General features: G+C 40.3%; 1 protein-coding gene across 4 annotated transcripts in view; it reads left to right on the forward strand.

Annotated features, from left to right (window-relative positions):
• Positions 1–18,755, forward strand: part of CACNA2D1 (calcium voltage-gated channel auxiliary subunit alpha2delta 1) — a 677,013-nt gene that overhangs the window by 513,946 nt on the left and 144,312 nt on the right. For all 4 annotated transcript variants that reach the window (XM_065420204.1, XM_065420229.1, XM_065420221.1 and 1 more), the window contains exons 8-10: positions 292–361; positions 1,529–1,579; positions 2,991–3,090. In XM_065420204.1, coding sequence (XP_065276276.1) covers positions 292–361; positions 1,529–1,579; positions 2,991–3,090 — 221 coding nt within the window. The remainder of the gene's footprint in view (positions 1–291; positions 362–1,528; positions 1,580–2,990; positions 3,091–18,755) is intronic.

Raw genomic sequence — 18,755 nt, forward strand, 5'->3', positions numbered from 1 at the left:
ATCCCAAAAATACTTTGGGTGAAATCCTGGCACCATTGAAGTCAATGGCAGTACTTCCCTTTGAACTGTTTTAATAAAAACAATATTTTTAGTAAAGTGTAAGAAGATAAAGAACATTCTAACTTCCTACCACATGTAATTATTTATATAGTACTAATAGTGTGAAATATTGATATACCACATATTAAAGGGTTTTTTAATGTTCTCTAAAAGTCTTTAGCATTATGTTACTTTATTCAAATAATGTGCAATATACTGAAATGAGTACAATATATCTTCTTTCATTTTTAGCCTCCCCATGGGTAGATAAAAGCCGAACTCCAAACAAGATAGATCTATATGATGTTCGCAGAAGACCATGGTAAGCTTTCTTCGGAGGAATGAAGCACGTGAAATTGTCAACATAGTACATATTCTGATAAAGAACAAAATCAATAGTAAATATGTACTAAACACTACACTAAACGCTCTTCTGATAATTTTTGAGGACTAAAAGTTCAATTTTTAAAATATTTTCACTTTCTTTGTAAGCCCAGTTCAGCTTTCTGGGTAGGTGACATGTATGCAATACCATATTGCTATACAGAAGGAATTTTCATGATAAAGACAAATACCCAGGTGGCATGACGATAAGACCATTAAACACTTGGATTGAAGGCAACAAACCAAACCAAACCAAATTAGGATGATCAAAATGAATCATTCTGTTTTCCAGAATGATTTACAAACACAGTCCTAGAGGGTTAGGCTAGTACTACGGTCACCAGAGAGTGGACATTCTCTTAAAATGCTCTTTTTCAGTACTGATTTTGAGCATTTTTTCTATCAGAATACTATTCCATTTTTTGCTCACTGTATTTTCTCATTTATATTTTGCTCATTTTTATTGGTTAAGTATACAGTCAAACCTGCCTGAGTGACCACCTCTGAAGAGAGACCACCTGTCACAAGCAACTACTTGCAGAGGCCACAGAACGTTTTCCCCCCTATAATTTAACTATGAAGAAACTGCTGTCTGGCCTCCCAGCTCTGAAGGCAGTGTCGCTGTCAGCAGCAGTTCAGAAGTAAAGGTGGCAATGCCATTCCTTTGAAGAGAAATGACATCTTACAAGCAACCACATTTACTAATTCCCATGAGTAGTCACTCTTGCCACATTTTACTGTACTCTCATTTTAAAAAAAAATCTTTGCCTGAGTTGGGCTGCTGGAATAATTCACCTGCTAACTTTTCATCAAGATATATTTAGCTGTCAAAGCCTATTCACCCCTCTCTGTTGTCGACATACAAGAATAGTGAATTCCTACATCCTACCTCCAGGTCTCGCTATTGTTACTTGAACCTTTGTTTACCTAGAAGGAGAAGCAATGAGAAAAAGTGACAGTGCATGAATTTCCTACTGAGATGCAATTGAGAAGTTCCTTTGGTTCAGCTAGACTTGGTTTTAGAGATCACAGGGTCTTTTGATCAAATACTAGAGTGGTGTTTTCAAGTTTTTATCTTTCATATCTTTTCATTTGTTTATTTCAGGTACATCCAAGGAGCTGCATCTCCAAAAGACATGCTTATTTTAGTTGATGCGTAAGTGTTTAAAGACTGGATATTAATACTGGAGAGATGAAAAGCTATTTGGCACCTTTTGAACAAACTATTGCAAGTTGAAGGAGAGATGAGGTTGAAAATAAAAGACATTTATTTGAATTGTTGGAAAAAACGGCCTTGATATTAGGATGTCTTTATGTCCATCTGATGTTGTTATATTGTCAACATCTCAATTACTGAAGTAACCAATTGAAAATGTCTCAGGTGAATGCCAGAGGTGGTTGTGAAACACAAAAGAAATTACTAGAGGCAAGGAGCTGGATTTGTCTGAGAATTAATTAGCATGGTTTGGTGACCAAAAGGATGAGAACTCATGTATGCTTAATGTATTGTATTCTAGCTCTCCACAGTTTATCTTAAGCTGTTCGAAAGCCTAAAGTCCAACCCCTTCAGAGCTGTCAAAACATTAATCCCCAAACAGTCAAAATAAATACTTTAATGTGTGAATACCCTGATTTAAAAAAAAAAGAGTTTTGAATGTAAAGCCAAAATTAAATACCAGGGGACTGAATGTTGAGAGTAAAATGGCATATTTTAGGGACTATAGCTGTATTGATTAGCTCCATTATTCAAATGGGGTTGTTCTACATTACAATAATATTAATGAAGATAATGTTATAAAATGCTATGACAAATTTACAGTTGCCATTTCCTATTGTATAAATAAATTTGCCCCTGGTTTGGTATTTATATTCAGAGATTTATTCCATGCTGTTTGAAGACTAAGGGAAGAAATTCATAAAAAACATTTCTCTGTACCCCTGTCAAGATTTCCTTTGTTAAGCCAATGTCAAGAGTCTGGGGGAACCATCAGGCTTGAAGTGTCTCACAGATTGCTTTATACTGAAAAAAAATCTATTCATTGGTTCTTTGCCTCACTGGGAGAGATTGCATTTGATGCTTTTAAATGCAGTCAAATACTTCTGTATTGCAGAGGTGTGTTTTATTAGCATTTGCAATTCCACCCCTCTCTCCCCCCACCACCCCAGTTTGATCTTTGCCCTGAAACAAACATTCTGCAATTTAGATCCCTGAAAATGTAAAGCCCTGGAATATTTAGGGAACACATAATTTGCATGTGATAAATTCTCATGGCAATCATGAATTGAAAATGAGGAAAGAATGTGTCAGTATGGGTCAGGTGACAGAACTATTCCTCCGAGCCACAAAGTTATGGCTTGGCGACCAACCCTGGAACTTTTGTTTTTTTTATAGCAAGTACTGCCATTGCAGAGCAACTCTTAAAGGTGAGACTTGGGGCTGAGTAAGCACTTCTGGAGCAATCTTGAGTATGAAAATTTGGGAGCCAGTTTATAAAAATCTAGTTCCACTGTATGTTTTCAATTGAACTCATTCAAACCTTTTTTTTTTAATTATCTCTGTTATGCAGGAGTGGGAGCGTTAGTGGACTGACGCTGAAGTTGATCCGAACCTCCGTCATTGAGATGCTAGAAACATTGTCAGATGATGATTTCGTGAATGTAGTTTCAGTGAGTATCAATTCTTTCAGTAACTGGTACTGGCAGCAGTGATACAAGGAGGCTCTTTTCTGGGCCAGAGTTGAGTACTTGGTTGTGTCTTAAGCTGGACACACAGTCCTACCAAGCTGAAATATGTGATGCAAACATTTTATTAAATATAATGAAAAGCACTGAAGCTTTGAGACATGTGGATTTGAAATTAGAAGTGATTGGCTGAGATCCAGGACTGTGCAAGGCAAAGTTTGCTTTTTACCAGGATGTAAGAAAGCTTAATTTTAAGAAAATTTCAGTTTATTAGAGCAAAATTCTTCTTTCTAATCCCCATTGTTGCTCTCTATCGAACATTATTCATTTGTTCTGCACGTGCAATTACTACTGAGATCATTGCATGCTTCCCAGCCTCAGTAGTGGAAAATAAAAGAGCTGCTTATTTGAGAAAGAATAAGATGAGGGTAAGGAGTTGATTCTCCACTGACTTCCACCTTGTTTAGTCATTTATTCCTGTGCATAACAGACCAAATTCTCAGCTGGTGTAATTTAGTGCAGCTCATGGTACATCATGACAAATGGTAACAGTGTATTGTTTAATATAGAAATTAATGGTCTGGGTGAATGGTCAGAGCTTAAATGGCTGGAAGAACCATAATATGGATCAATGACTATCAAGCCTCAAGCGCCTGGTGGAGGACCCTCTTTGGACAGTGGCAAGAGCCACATAGCTGAGTTAGCAGGCTATGCAGGGCAGACACAGCACCCTCCAGTGGTCGAGCCTTGGCTCTCTGTTGGGTAAAGGTTGTGACATTCCAGAGTATGCATCCTGCTACTATGCATCACAGGTTGCACATTAAACTATTTTACGTGGACAATCTACTGCTATCAACAGTTTCCGCCTTCCCAATATCTCAACATCATTATTCACCAACCCTTCACCAAAAGACTCATGGAATGAGTTTCCTAGGCAGTGCCAACAGGACTGAGAAGCTGGAAGCTCCACGTGAATGGCCTAGGTGTGGTGGTCACATAAAATCCCAGATTGGGGGAGTCAGGAGTAACGGAGGAGCTGAGGGAGAGGGAAGTAATTGCTGGGAATGAACCCGGAGGGTTGTTGGGGGTGGGTGGGAGAAGTATAGAACAAGGCTTTTTGGAAGGCAGAAGGGATTGTTGGGGAGTCTCCCCCATGCAGATCCTGGCTGACCCCTAGTCTGTCATTCAGGCACATCTGCCTCTGTCCCCATGTGTCCATGCACCCCTCTTCCCCAATCCCATGTGTCCCTGTACCCTGACTGTCCTCATGTGGTCCTGCGCCCCCTGCCTCTGTCCCCATGTGACCCTGCACTCCCATTCAGCCACCTCCTCCCCTGTCCCCATGTGACCCTGCACCCCTTGCTCCCTATTCCCATGTGGCCCTGCACCCCCATTACACCCCTGCCCCAGTTAGTTACCCCCACTAGCCCTTCTCAATCCTAGTCTGTGACCCTCGAATAGCTCCATGTCTCCATGTGCCCCGCTTTGTCTGTTCCCTCTCCCCCATATCCCATGCCTCCTAACCTGGCTCTGCAGACAGGGCACTGTGAGGACCACAGCTGGCTGCTGACTGCTACTGCTAGTCAGCTGGCTGCTCTCTGTTCTGGCACCACCTGGTGGGAGAAAGGTGTAAGTGCAGTGCCTCTCTGGCAGAATGTATTTTCTGTAGGGAAAAAAGTCTGAAGGGGACATGCATTCTGCACTTGCACAGTGGCGCAGAATTCCCCCAGGAATACTTAATGGAAAATATTCTTCTGATTAAAGAACTGGACATGTCCTTGACATAAGGCTGATGCTAGGATTAGCTCCTGCAGCACCAAGGAGAGCTGATTGCCTATCTCCCAATTGCCTATCTTGGCAAGAACTCCAGAATTTCTTCAACCACTTTTACACCTTGATTGCCTTAACAGCTAGAAAGATGATGAAGGGCTTCTAACCAGGTTGTTCCTTTCTGTCTGGTAAAGTTACAAAGAAGAACAAGTTTTTTAAGGAAGGAAGGTTTGTTCTTCTGGAATTGCAGATCTGTATGGACAGCTACCAGGCCAGGATAGCTCTTTCAGCTTTGGTATCAGATGCTTCCACTGCTTAGATCATTTGCCTGTGGAGCATACGTAGAGGTTGTCTTAGGGGGATGTAGAGTCAAGCAAGCATTCTCTGCACCCTATTGTGCTCTGACACTTCTCTTAGGGCAGTTACGGCAGACATCATCTGTCGTCTTTACTTTTGGATTAAGTCCTCCACGCTCTCACTTAATTGAGGCAAAGAGCTGAGTTATACATCTTCTCATTAGAGAGAGAGTGTGTGTGTGTGTGTGGGGGGGTCTTTTGTATAGTGAAGAGGACCCTTGAGCAAATGAGACAAAAAGCAAACCAGGTCCATTGCAAGGTCAGGTGGGAGGGTTCATACAGCCCGAGCAAAGGATGCATTACATAATCTTTGTTTGGTTATAAGACACAACACCTTTCACTTGGTGGTTTCTATTCTTAGGTCCAGAAACCCCACTCTTGACAACAGAAGACTAGGTAAAGAGAAACATGCCAGACAGAGGCAGCTGCAATGTCAGCTGCCCATACACCTGCTAGCCCCGAGGGTTAAAGTATTACTTGAGAGCCTAGAACCAGCTTGCATATGGCTTTCCTGACCCTCCCTTCCTCCTTTTGCAGACCATCTGCTCTGCTTCCTTGCAGAAGGGAGTGGGATTGCTGTGAATTATTGACTGCTAAAGATTATTCAATTCCGTTACTTGATCAAATTCCACCTCATGTTGTATTTTAATTGTCCTTCCTAATTCCTTGGCAAGTATTCCTCTCATGAGATGCTTCTCAATGCAAAGGTGGATTTTGTCCTAAGAATGGGGCTACAGAAGTTCTATGGCATGTGAGGGACAGGAGGTCAGACCAAATGATCACAGTGGACCCTTCTGGCCTTAGAATCAATGAAATTGCCTCAGTGCTACAGAGGGGAGAGGCTTCTATTCAAAGTATTTCTTCATGCTGAAAATACAAAGATTGCTTTTGCTCCATTATAAATTTTCAGAAATTGACCTATTACATCATGAAGTTCATGTTCCACATGCTGATCCTGGATTCCTTCATTCCTGCCCTTGCCTCTTAAGACTTGTTTTGGACTTCTGACTTGAAAGTTGCCTATTTTCTCATTGCAATAAAACTGGCACACCAGAAGGGCCTTTATTTCTATGTAGGCAACAGTTGCTACCCAGACAAAGTCTTACTCTTCAGCCTGTGTACAGCACTAGGCTCATTTGCCATGCGATTCGTAGTAATTGCTGTTTTCTTCAGGTTTCCTGGCATCCATGTGTATCTGGAACTGGAGGACTGGTGTGAGCATAGTTTTCTGGAAGGATAATAAAGCTCAGGTTTGGGGGGAGGGGCGGAGGTATATCTCCCAAATGTATGCCTATGCAGAGGCCGTAAACTCAAAAAATACAGTTACTGTGATTTCTTTAACTTTCATTCCTAAATCTGTAGATTCAAGAAATGTTGCAATTTAAACAGTCTCTTGGACTAGCATTGCTTTTCAAGCTCTGGCCTAGGATTCAATATGCCAAGTCCTGAACTGCAAAACTGTGTGAAGGCAAAATAAATTATTTTGGTGTAGTTTGTTTTTAAACAGTGGGGAACCCTAGAATGCCATGGCTTAGCCTGGAGCATTTTTTATTTTTATTTTTTTATGACTGAACTATACAACTTTGAATATAGGACTTTAGAATGGAAGCACTGACCGACCCTTAAAGCCAAGCGACAGCATGTGTGATGAGTAAGTACGTAATGATTTTGGAGACAATTTTCAACTTCTATTGATAAATTATAACCAGGCTGCAGGGAGAACGTCCTGAAATAACACTATAAAAAATCTCTTTAAACACCATTTACTGCTTCATCTTTTAGCTCTCAGTCTAGTTAGACCTCTCTTCTAGTAGTAAAGAAGGAAGCTTTAATGGAAGTGGCATTTTCTGCCTTAAAGTTCTTAATATTGAATTAGAGGGTTTTCTTTGGTTTGAACTGCAGTGGAAAATACCTCATGCTCAGTTGTTTATTAAAGCAGAAAAACTTTTTCTATAATGAAAATGGTGATGCCTGCCGAAGTGAATTGAAATCTCATTGGTCCTTCTGGATCTTCTCCGGTTTAAGAGAAAAGGGCCAGATCCTCAGCTGGTGTAAATCAGCATGGTTTATTGCATTCAATGGAGCTATGCCCGTTTTTGGCAGCTGAGGATCTGGTCCCAAGTTCATTTTTTTCCTGCTGCTTTAGACAAGAGCTTTATATTCTTACCGGTCTAAGAGTTCAAGATTACTCAGTTATGGTACCATAGGTTATTCTCTATTGGTTATGTCTGGCATACTTGAAAGCTTGAGTTTCCTTAATTATTCAGTTTGTGTTAAACTGAGTGGTTTTAGGTGAAAATGAATGGACAAATTGAGATGGTTGCATTGTCTCATGCCTTTGCAATCTATCATGTCATTGCCAGGGGAAGGGACTATATAAGTACCTGCCACTCTAGAGTGGTGATCCCCGCAATCTAGGGTGGTGACCCCCTCAATCAGGTTCCTCCCAATCTCTGCTTAAGGCATCTCCAGACTCCCTCAGACCCTCTGGCCTGTTTCCCAGTCTTCTCGCCTGACCACAATGGAGAACCTAGTTCAGGTCCTGCCGTGATCCAGGATTTCTGTAGCCTACGTTCCAACCATGCACAACTAATAATGAATAGCAAATACACATGGGAAACTCATGAGGAGTTCCTAGATGGAAATTAGTTGAATAATTTGGAATGAAGAAAATTGTTCACTATGAATACCATTCCCAGCCCTAGACATGACCAAACTTTAACTATACCCAGCATGACCAGAGTGCCTGCTGAAATATGTGTACATGAACATACATGCACAGTCATGTACATAGGGGAACTTATGCTCTGTTTCTTTTTTCTTGTTTTTTTTTTTAATGTGGAGCAACTGTTTTTTTCTGTTGCTCATATAACCTTTTGTATACATGGGAAATCCTCCTTGTTTTACTCAAGTGAGCTAGGCAAGCAAGATCTGGCACTGTACGAAAATAAGGACTCATCACATCAAAGGGAGTTAAATGCCATTTGAATTCTTTCACAATAAGCTCAGCAGTTGAATTATAACCTGCAGAATGTCAATATATTTTCTAATCCAGTGAACATTTGTGATGCTCTTGTGTGTGGCAGTGTTTAGAGACTTCATTGTGGAAGTCAAGGATGTTTTTGTCTTAGAGCATTCATACTCAGGGGAAGTCAAGGCCCACGGATCTGTGCATAACAGAATATGACATCTTTTAAATATTTTTATACACTGCAGTTTGGAAAGTGGTGGTGGCATTGTGTATATATACTGTTTAAAAATAGACTATATCCTTGCAGTATCACAATTCAGTTTTTATAACCTATATTTTAAAGTGTTTAAAACCCTATTTTGGATTGCAGTTGTAAGACAAGATTGGATTTCAACTATGACATTTTCCTTTCTGTGACAAGAAAACGGGATGTGTACGCCACAAATAGAAAACCAAGTTTGAAATGATTTTACCGCCGCAAGGTTTTCTTCAGGCAGTGGAAGTAAAAATAGAACAACTTTGGTACAGTCATATTTTGTTTTTAATGTTGTTTTTATTTTTCTATATTATTTTTGCTTTCTTTAATTTTCCCACAGCCCAGCCAAAATCTCAAAGCCAAGTCAAACACTGACAGCATGGCACTAAATATATATAAATGATGATGACAATGAGAATAAAATATTCCACTATAAGGATTTTTTTATATAACTTAAATTTAGGTGGCATTCACCCAACACAACATTGACATTAATTGCTGTGGTGATGATTGATTTTAATAGTGTGTTTAATTTTTGTTTCACTTAAGCTGCTTAGCACTATCTAATAGCTTGCCAGAGTGAAACACAAAAAGTAAACAAATTACCAAAATGGAAATAAATAAACTAGATTGTTTTAAATTACGTATATAACTTCAGCACACAGCAGACTCTTAACAGGACGTGCCACCTCAGCTTCGCTTTTAGTTGAATATGGGATTCTTCCATTTTAAACGTTTTTTTGTTTGCTTGCTTTTCTCCTTTTTACAGAAAAATCTGATGGTTTATGCAGTTAAAGAGTAGTGGGCTCAGTGATTATTTTTTAATCCTAATGTAATCTAATTCTTCCCACCTATACTTCATAAAATGATCTGAGGATCATTTGGATGGATGGAGTTATGTTCATGAAAGGTCATGTTCATAATAATAGGAATAATCATGTTAACAATTCCAAATTGATTCCCCCTAAAACAAAACAAAGCTCTTTATTCATGTGAAAGAACTGTAACTTTATTCAGTGGGCCCATATTATTGGTTAACAATGTTTATAGCTAATAAATAAAAATCTGGGTGGTAACTGGCACAATATTAGTCAGCTTGCTTATATTACCTTAGCAAGAATTGTAGGTTTTATCATAGAATATCAAGGTTGGAAAGGACCTCAGGAGGTCATCTAGTCCAACTCCTTGCTTAAAGCAGGACCACTCCCCAGACAGATTTTTGCCCCAGATCCCTAAATGGCCCCCTCAAGGATTGAACTCACAACCCTGGCTTTAGCAGGCCAATGCTTAAACCACTGAGCTATCCCTCCCCCCAAGGTTCTGCTTCATGTGCCGGTCCCTATATGTGTTTCACTGTAGATACACATATGCTTCATGTTTCTGAGACTGGCAATTTCTAGCAAGTAGTGTCCGTTGGTCTCTGCCTGCACAGTTGTTCTCCTTACGCTCCATACTGAGGGTACAAGCAGCAATGTGGATCAAAGCCTCTTCACATCTTTCTTATTGCCTCATGGCGTGAGTTGAAATCCTCCAGTTCCTGGAATTGATCTTCTTTGACATTCTTTCTTGTTGATATTTGAAAGCTTATATTGGTAGTTATTGTTAGTGGTTTTCATAGTTCCCCTATCATGGGGTCCACTCACAGCAGGTGGCACCTCCACCTGGCCAGTCTAGTGAATCAGCTCTTTCCAGGTCTGAGGCCCCTTTTTTCCAGCTGGCTGTGTGCCCTACTGCTGCTCTCTCTCTTTCTCTCTCTCTCTCTCTCTCTGTGTCTCTCAGGGTGCTCCCTTTTAATGATTTGGCCCCTTGGCTAGGTCATTATGCGTGCTTCCCTCTTCTGGGGTATCAAAGTCTTTCCTTACCAGCAGTCTTAGGCAGTCTTCCCATTCACTGCCCCTATGGAGCCACTTCACCTAGTGACTGGTAGGGGAACCCGGGCCCGCCTTCTACACAGTGTTCCATCGGGGCCCTCTAATCAGCAGCCAAAGTCTGCACCATCCTGAATCTTGCTGACTTTCCCCTGAGCCTTTCCTTACCTTCTGGCTCTCCCTCCTTCTCTGGGTTCACCAGCCCCAAACTCCCTCCTCCCAGGGAGTAACTGTAGGCTACTTGCCTCTACAGCCCCAAACACACCTCCCTTCTCCCAGAGAGTGACTGCTTCCCAGACTACTTCCCTGCAGCAGCCCAGCTGCTCTCAGCTCCTGGGCTTTATACAGGCCCCTCCTGTTCCCATCCAGATGAGCCTCCTCCAATTAATCCCTACTTCCTGGTTCCTCCTCCAGGTGCATCCTGGGCAGTTAATTGGCCCAGCTGGCCACCTTAACCCCTTGTGTGGGGTGGAAACCCTATCACAATCCCCACCCCAGGAAATCCTCCAATCCCCCGGCGCAGGATTTAGATGATGCCCCTTTTCAGTCAGCGATGGCCAGGCCACCAGTGCTGCCTTTACTACCTCAGAGAAGCTCATATCTCTGTTAAGGACAGTATTTGCCTCTCCTTTCCCAGCCAGATGTGGCAAGCGCAAGAACGCTGGCTTCAGAAGCATCTAATGGATCATGCCACGAGCCCTCAGTCAGATCCAGGCCGGGGAGACCCCTGTACATTGGCCTGAGACATCAAGTGTGCTCATCATAGCTTTATGTCTGACTCAGGAGTGGGAACGATTAGAGTCACTCTCATAAATGTAAGAATAGATCTCCTAGACCTTGTAAGAGAAGGGATCCCTCTCCATCCAAGTTGAGCAAGTCTTTCTGCCCAGGACACAAAGACTTAGGTCATCTTAAGCCTCAAGACCATGGTCAAAAAGGGCACAGGAGCAAGGCTACGTCAGTACCACTCCCCGCATCACCATCAACACCAACCTTGGTACTGACTAAAGCAAAGCACTGAGAGCTGAAGGCCCACAAACCATCAGTACTGATGTTAACCATGCGGTTGGAGGCTCCATCACTAGCAGTATCACCACAGCCTCAGGAGGAACCACCGACTACCAAGAGTTCCTTCACACTGTCTCCAGTGGTGCAGGACAACAAGACTCAGCCTTTCTAAGGCTCCAACATCCAACACCACACCAGAGGATAGTTTCTTCCTCCTGGGCTATCGTTCCCCACTCCCACCCCTCCACCCCCGAGTGACCAGCCCTCACCGGGGAGATTCTAACACCAGGGAGAAGCACATCTCCCATTCCCTCTGCTAGCCGTTGCTTTCTGATACTGGTGCCAATGTCACTACCACTAGAACTGGATCAAATCTTCTGGAGAGTTGGGACATTTCAGTGGAACCATCTTTTCCTCACCTAGAGAGTTCAGTCTAGACAGAGACTTGAGAGCGTCCTACTTCCAGCCTTGTCCATCCAAAGGGGTACCACCCCCCATTTGGCACCAAAGGTACCCAATACCTTGGGGACCACCACGAATCTCTGGTCATGGAGTACATGCATAACCACGGTGAAATACAGGTAGGGACTGCACATCTTGAGGAATTACAGTTACGAAGTGTGACTTCCCTTTATCAGCAGTTACGCGTTTTCCCTTCTGTATCTTTTGGCCAAGAAAGTAACAGTATTCTACAGCTTGATAAATGTAATAATCATAGCAGTGTTTAGCAATGAGATGTTAAATTATCCAGATCTCTGTTCTACAGCTAAACTACGCCAAGATGTTGCCCCACAAAACCCTCATGTAGCTATTCATGCCCACACCTGAGAGACTGGGATTTAGGGTCATGTCAATCAGCTCTAGGAAGTGGCACAGTGTGATTTAATCAGTCATGCTAGGTTTATGTAGAAATCCTGGGAACAACAAGCTTAAAACTGCATGTGCTAAACACTTTAGTTCTACATATTTAATGTAGTCCTTGCATTTATTTCCAGGGAGAAAGGGCTGGCTGAACTATTTAAGTCATGTAAAGACTGTCAAGGGTTAATATGTCATAATTTCCTCTGGGATTTGCATTTCTGCTATCTGAAGAGCTGTGCTTTGTTGCAGAAAGGAAACCTGCTGTTAGAAAGAGCTTAAATGTATGAGTAATACAGCTGTTTTCCCACTAATCCGGTTATATGCTTTGATAGCAGTAAGTGGTAGATGATAGGGGTAGCAATTCAATCCCAGCACGCTATGATTTAGAGACTTGGTTGCAAATGTTGACACAGGGAGTGTAATTTGTTTATGATTGTGAGTAGGCTGTGGTTTCTGGAGAAATGTATTTCAACTTCAAGCCTGCAGAGGGTAAAAAAAAATGCACCAAGGAAAACACTAACTTGTAACAAGAGACATGTTAAAGGTCAGAAGCTGTAGGGCTGCTTAGAATCACTTACCCTTTATAAAAATACAACCAAATATTTACTGTTTAGGTACTGGAAATGAAATATTATGCGCGTGCTAGGGATAATAGAATCATGCTTTGGGAAAATTGAAAGCTCATCTCTAGCTATTATGCTGTGGTTTGGGAATGTGTGAGAAGGAGGTTAGGGTGGGGGGCAGAATTGTTTTGAAACAATACACCTCCCAGCCCTCCCACCCAAATTATAGGCTGGGATCTTCAAAGGAGACAGACATCTACCTTCCATTGAATTTTAATAAGAGTTTGACTCCTAATTCTCTGAGGCTTTTTCGAAAATCTTAGCCATAGTTACTTAGGCTGCGTAGCAGGTTATCAGCAGTGGTCCCATGGAGCTGCTAGAGTTTCAGTGATGCTGGGCCATTTTAAATAACAAGGCTGTTTGAGAGGAGGTGGAGTGTTGCTAAAGATATCTGGGTGGATCAAGCGAGCATGAGGGAGGTCCTGGAAGCAGAGGTTTAAATTGGTCCATGGAAAGACAATTCTAAGAGCCTCCATCTATGCAAGAAGTCTGAAAGTCAGTGGGTCAAATTCAGACCATAAGTACATGGATGGAACTCCAATGATATCAGTGGAGCTGTAGCGCTCTGATTCCAGGTGTGGATTTAACCCTAAGACTGCTCCTGGGAAAAGACTTTTCCAATGTTTGCTGAAATCAATGAAAACCCTTCTCATTTACTTTAATAGGTGCTGAATCAGAGCCCTTATGTTTGAGACAAGATATACACCGTTCTTAATTAAATAAGCAATTTTTGTTTGCATTGGGAGGGATTATCTTTGCAAAAATTAGTTTTTTTCAAAATATTGCTGTAAAAGTTTAAACAAACATCTAAACTTTTAAATATAATTTCAGTAGGTTTTCCGATCCAGTATACAGAAATACAATCTTCTCCCTATTCCTACTCTCTTTTTATACATCCAAGGACCACCCTGGCCCTTTTTTCCACACTGGGAAATCATGTTTAATTGCTTGTCCTTTATGGGCTCTGAATCTTTTTCAGAGTCACTGCTTTCCAGGATAATCTCCCATTCTGTAGGTATGGCCTGCATTCCTCCGTCTTAGATGTATAACTATGTATTGGGCTGCAATAAAATGCATTTTGTTTTAAAGGACACAGCTTACCAAGTATTCCAGATTGCTCTGTATGATTGCCCTGTTCTCATCAAAATTTACCATTCCACCAATCTTTGTACAATGTACAGATTTTATCAGCAGTGATTTTACCTTTACTTCCTGATCACTGATTAAAATGTCGAATAGTGTCAAGACCTAGTGCCGATCCCAGCAGAATTCCACAAATAACACCCCCTTCAATGCTGATTCCCCAGTGACAACTACTTTTTGATACCTGTCAGTTGTCCATATCTTAATCCATTTAACTTGTGCTTTATTGCTATTGTGTAGTGCTAATTTTGTAATCAGAATGTTGTGCGATATTGATTCAAATGCCTTACAAAAGTACGCAGTTTGCATCTGCACAATTACCTTTATGAAGCAAATTTGTAATCTGATCAATGAACGACAGCAGACTCATTGGAGACCTATTTTCCATAAAACTCTGTTGACCGGCATTAATTATATTCCTACACTTTAATTCTTTATTAATTTAATCCTGTATCAGCTTTTCCATTATTTTACGAGACTGATGTCAGGCTAACCCAGACTATAGTTACACTGCTCATCCTGCTTGTGTTTTTTGAAAATAGGCACCACATTAGCACTCATCCAATCTTCTCACATTTCTCCCTTATTCCAAATATAAAATTAACATCAGTGAGCCACAGATGTCCTCAGTCAACTTTTTTAGGACTTTTGGGTAAAAGTTATCTGGGCCTGCTAATATAAAAATGCTTATCTCTAATAGATGTTGCTTAATGTTCTCCTTAGTTATTCATGAACTGGAAAGTATCTCATCCTCCTCATAGGATACGAGTACATCATCCTGCTTCTTTCCCAATAAAGAACAGAAATATTCATTGAACGTTTCTACCTTTGCTGCAGCATTTTTTAACAATTTTACCATTTCCATCTATACCATTGGTAGGATTTCTTTTTATTTTATATTTTATTTTATATTTATTTAAACACCTTCTTATTTTCCTTAGCCCTGAGAGCCATACTTTACTATAATGTACTGTGTTCATGTATTGTAGCATAAACCAACAAAGTAGTTCATCGACATAGAGGTGTACTGAATCAGACACCAAACAGAGCTGAACTTTGACTATTACTGTGCTGTCAGAGTGATGGGCATTGCATGGACAGACAGAATCAGCATTTAACTTAAAATATTCTCCCAGTACATAAAACAGAAATACCTTGGAAAAGCTTATTTAATACTCTTATTGTTACTGTCTTACTTCGAACATACAATCTGGGAAGAAAGAATGAGGCTATTGGCTCATTTTCCCTGTTGATATATGTACATAATACCAATTAAAGTTAATGGGAGCTGTGTGCAGCACAGAGAGGAAAGTACTTTAAAAAATATTGTAGACGTTGATTTCAGACCACAAAGATGCTACTGCATAAAACCAAGAAAAAACCTCAATGAACATACGTGCATGTTTTAACAGCTCAGTCCTAGCATGCCATTTAAATTGAACCCTGAATAACTAGAAATTGTATTATGAAGCATTTGGGGACTAAGTTATTACTGGTTTTGCATCTTGCATGTTGTGTTTAAAAAAAACTAATAAAGCCTGCTAAGTTTAAAAATTTTGGTTGCCCCAGTACAGTATATATATTTTTTCAGAACTCAGAAAATGACAGTCGCATAGACCATGTGCAGAGGTTACAGTTTCTTTCCTTAGTGATCAGTGGTCCAAGACCAGTAGTTGGAAATGTTTACGGGTCCTGAAGCATTAGTACAGGCCTATCACTTTGGTTTTAGCTTTAGCGTGTGAGGGGTGCCTTAAAATCATGTAACTCTGCTTCCCATCTTGCTATTCCTTGTACACTCTAGCAGCTTCCTCTCTAATCCCTAGAGTTAGATATTAAGGGCTACATTTTTGTCTGGGTTAAGTACTAGCTCCCCCCTTTTTTCACAGGAATGATTGGTGACTTTAAAATTTGCTCCTAACTTCGTGCCCACAAAGTGAATTCTGAGCACAAATCAAAATGGTCCCTGAAAAGAGAAGGCTCCTTTCTGAAGATTTAGCTGTAAGTTTCCATGTCACTTGAAAGCTGGAATTCCAAGTTGTGAGCAGTGATAGGGTCCAAGTTGGTAAAGAACAGGAGCTTAACTTGAAGGCACATTTAGGCACCTGCCTGATTTTTCAAGAGTGCTGAGTATTCAACAACTTCCACTGACTTCAATGCCTGTTTAGTGGACCTCAGTGGGAACTCAGAACCCTGAAAATGAGGCAGATGCCTAAGTATAGGTTTAGAAGCTTAATTTTGGGCTCTTAGTTTTGAATATCTTGGCTAAGGTTTACTGTTGTTTTATGTTGTTTAATATTTTTTTCTTTTTATTAAAAAAACCATAAAGGAAAAGGGCAGCAAAAACGTTGTTGAGAAGACCTCAAAACAAAATCTGTCTAATTTTGGATTTGGCTAGATTGGAATACATCTGAGTAAACGAAGAGCCAAATCAAATGAAATTAGAAACTGAAGACTAGAAATCAGGATTTTGGGATTAGAGATGTTATTAAAAATTACATAGTTGTTGCTAAGCAGTGTAACTGGAATGAAACTATTTCCAACTCTGGCAGACTAGCTAGACCACATTCACTCTTGCTTGGTTTGGGCTTCAGCACAGATTACTATTGTCCCTGCTTATAGCTGTCACTATCAACAACTTTGCAAGTTGCTTAAATGACAATGGTTTCTAGACTAACCTCCATCTCTCTGGTAAATTAGTAGTGTATAAAATGGGACTGTATATCTACCTTTTACTTCCACTGCCTAGTGAATCCGTTAGCTGTTTCCAGTTCCATAACTACTTTAAATGTAGAAGTCTTGCCAGACAGAGGCCTGCTGTCGTCCATATTATCTTAGTGCCAATGTCATGCATTTTTTGGATGTCTTCTTCCTTGGATACTGGAACTAAACTACATTTCAAAGTTAACTTGTCTATGAGTACAGGCTTGTCCGATTTTTTGTTCTGTGTATGAAAGTGACTGTCATCACATTTGCTGTAGGTGCACTGATAAGTTAGCTCCAGGAACAACTGACACATTCTTTGTTTTGGAGGTCAGAAGAGACTGGGCATTTGGTATGGAGTTCTCAAGTTCATTGCCAGGTTCATCTACTTTTAATTCCCAGATTTTATTACTGCTACTTCATTTAGTCTTAACATTAATAATTATTCCCAGTGGAGAAAGGACAACTACCTTGATGCAAGGGGTTGATTGTTTCCTGTTCTCTTATTAGTTATGCTTTTCTAAAAGAGGAACAAGTTCTTTCTTTGGTAGTTTCTTGATGTTTTTGAAACAGTTGGCCAGATTGTTGTACTGCCATGTATGCTGGTATAAATCTAGAGCAACTCTGTTAAAGTCTAACACACACACTGATAGTGGGCCTGCCATGGAGCAGAGGGATTAGGAAAGGAGGGACAGGTTGTAGAAGGCAGGCTGGGGAGTCTGCCATAACTTAGACAGGTGCCTATGGCTGTCTAAATTACACCAGGTTTCACACACAGTCGAGGATCAAAAAGGCACAAAAATGACGTAAAGCCACATTATCCCCCGGTGCCCCTGGGATGTGAGTTCTGTGCAGTAATTCCAAGAGGCACTGCACAGAATCTTACCCTATATTCCAACTGTTGGTTCCTTTGTCAGGTGATAGTTTTGCATTGATTTCTGTGCAATCCAGATTTTGTACTCTTGGAGATTATCAGTAGACCAGTGTAAATTCATACTGAATTTGGCCCAGAATTAATCCTAAATATTTCATGTAGTCTTTGCTTGAATAACTATGTAACAGAGAGAGTTCATTATGGTAACTGATATATTGTACAAAAGGTATCTCTCATTGTATCTTCTTTAATAAATGTTTATGCCAGACAGTGTTAAATGTTTCTGTAATGTATGTGCCTTCTCTACATAAAAAACATTTCAAAGCATGTTTAGCATGAAAAGGAAGAACTAAGTATTATATTGTCAAATATCAGGAGATACAGTATTACAAATTTACATACAGTACATTCAACATATATTCCTGTTTGTGCAGAATTATTGTAAATATGATGCTCCTGAAAGAGTGAGGTTTGTATGGGTCACCATACAGAATGTGTATTGTGCATGTGAAACGTCTCTTGAAGACTTTATTTTGAATGGCATGCAAACATAACAGAAAAACATTATTTTTCCATAACAAGATATGAACCCTAAACTTTAACATAAAATGTTATTCTCTGTGATGTCTGGACTGCAAGGCAAACCTCCATTGTTTGCTGAATTCGCTCAAATATTCCAGTGCTCTGAAATCTACTGGTGATTAACACTTGCAAGTGCTCTATTGTGTCTTATTACAGTATTCTCTAAATGCCTGTGATAAATATTAGTAATATCTACTAAAATATAGGTTGTAGTTCAGAAAATTGCCCTTATTCTCATTCAGGTATTCTCGGGATTAACCTAAAATCCTGTTACGGAGCCGACAGCATGTAAACACACACACAACAGAAAGTAGCAAAGCTGGATTTAGTTACAAGGGGAAGCCTTATAGAATCAGATCTGATTTACTCCTGCTCATTTAATATGTATAGATACAACTGGGTCACCAAGCTGCTTTAGCCATGAGGTAGGAGTAGCATAGCAACAACCCTCAGTAGACTGAAAAATCAGCAGCAGTAATATCATATTAGGTCTGCAACATGCTGACTGTATTTTTTCAATTTTCAGTATTCCCAGAGTAATATTTTGATTTATTCAGATAACCCCATTGCAGTATTTTAAATAGATGGGATTTGTCCCTGTAGCCGGCCCAGAGATAAGAATTACTTATTGGTTCAAG

Source organism: Emys orbicularis, chromosome 1 (genome assembly GCF_028017835.1).
Source record: "Emys orbicularis isolate rEmyOrb1 chromosome 1, rEmyOrb1.hap1, whole genome shotgun sequence".
Taxonomy (NCBI): Eukaryota; Metazoa; Chordata; order Testudines; family Emydidae; genus Emys; species Emys orbicularis.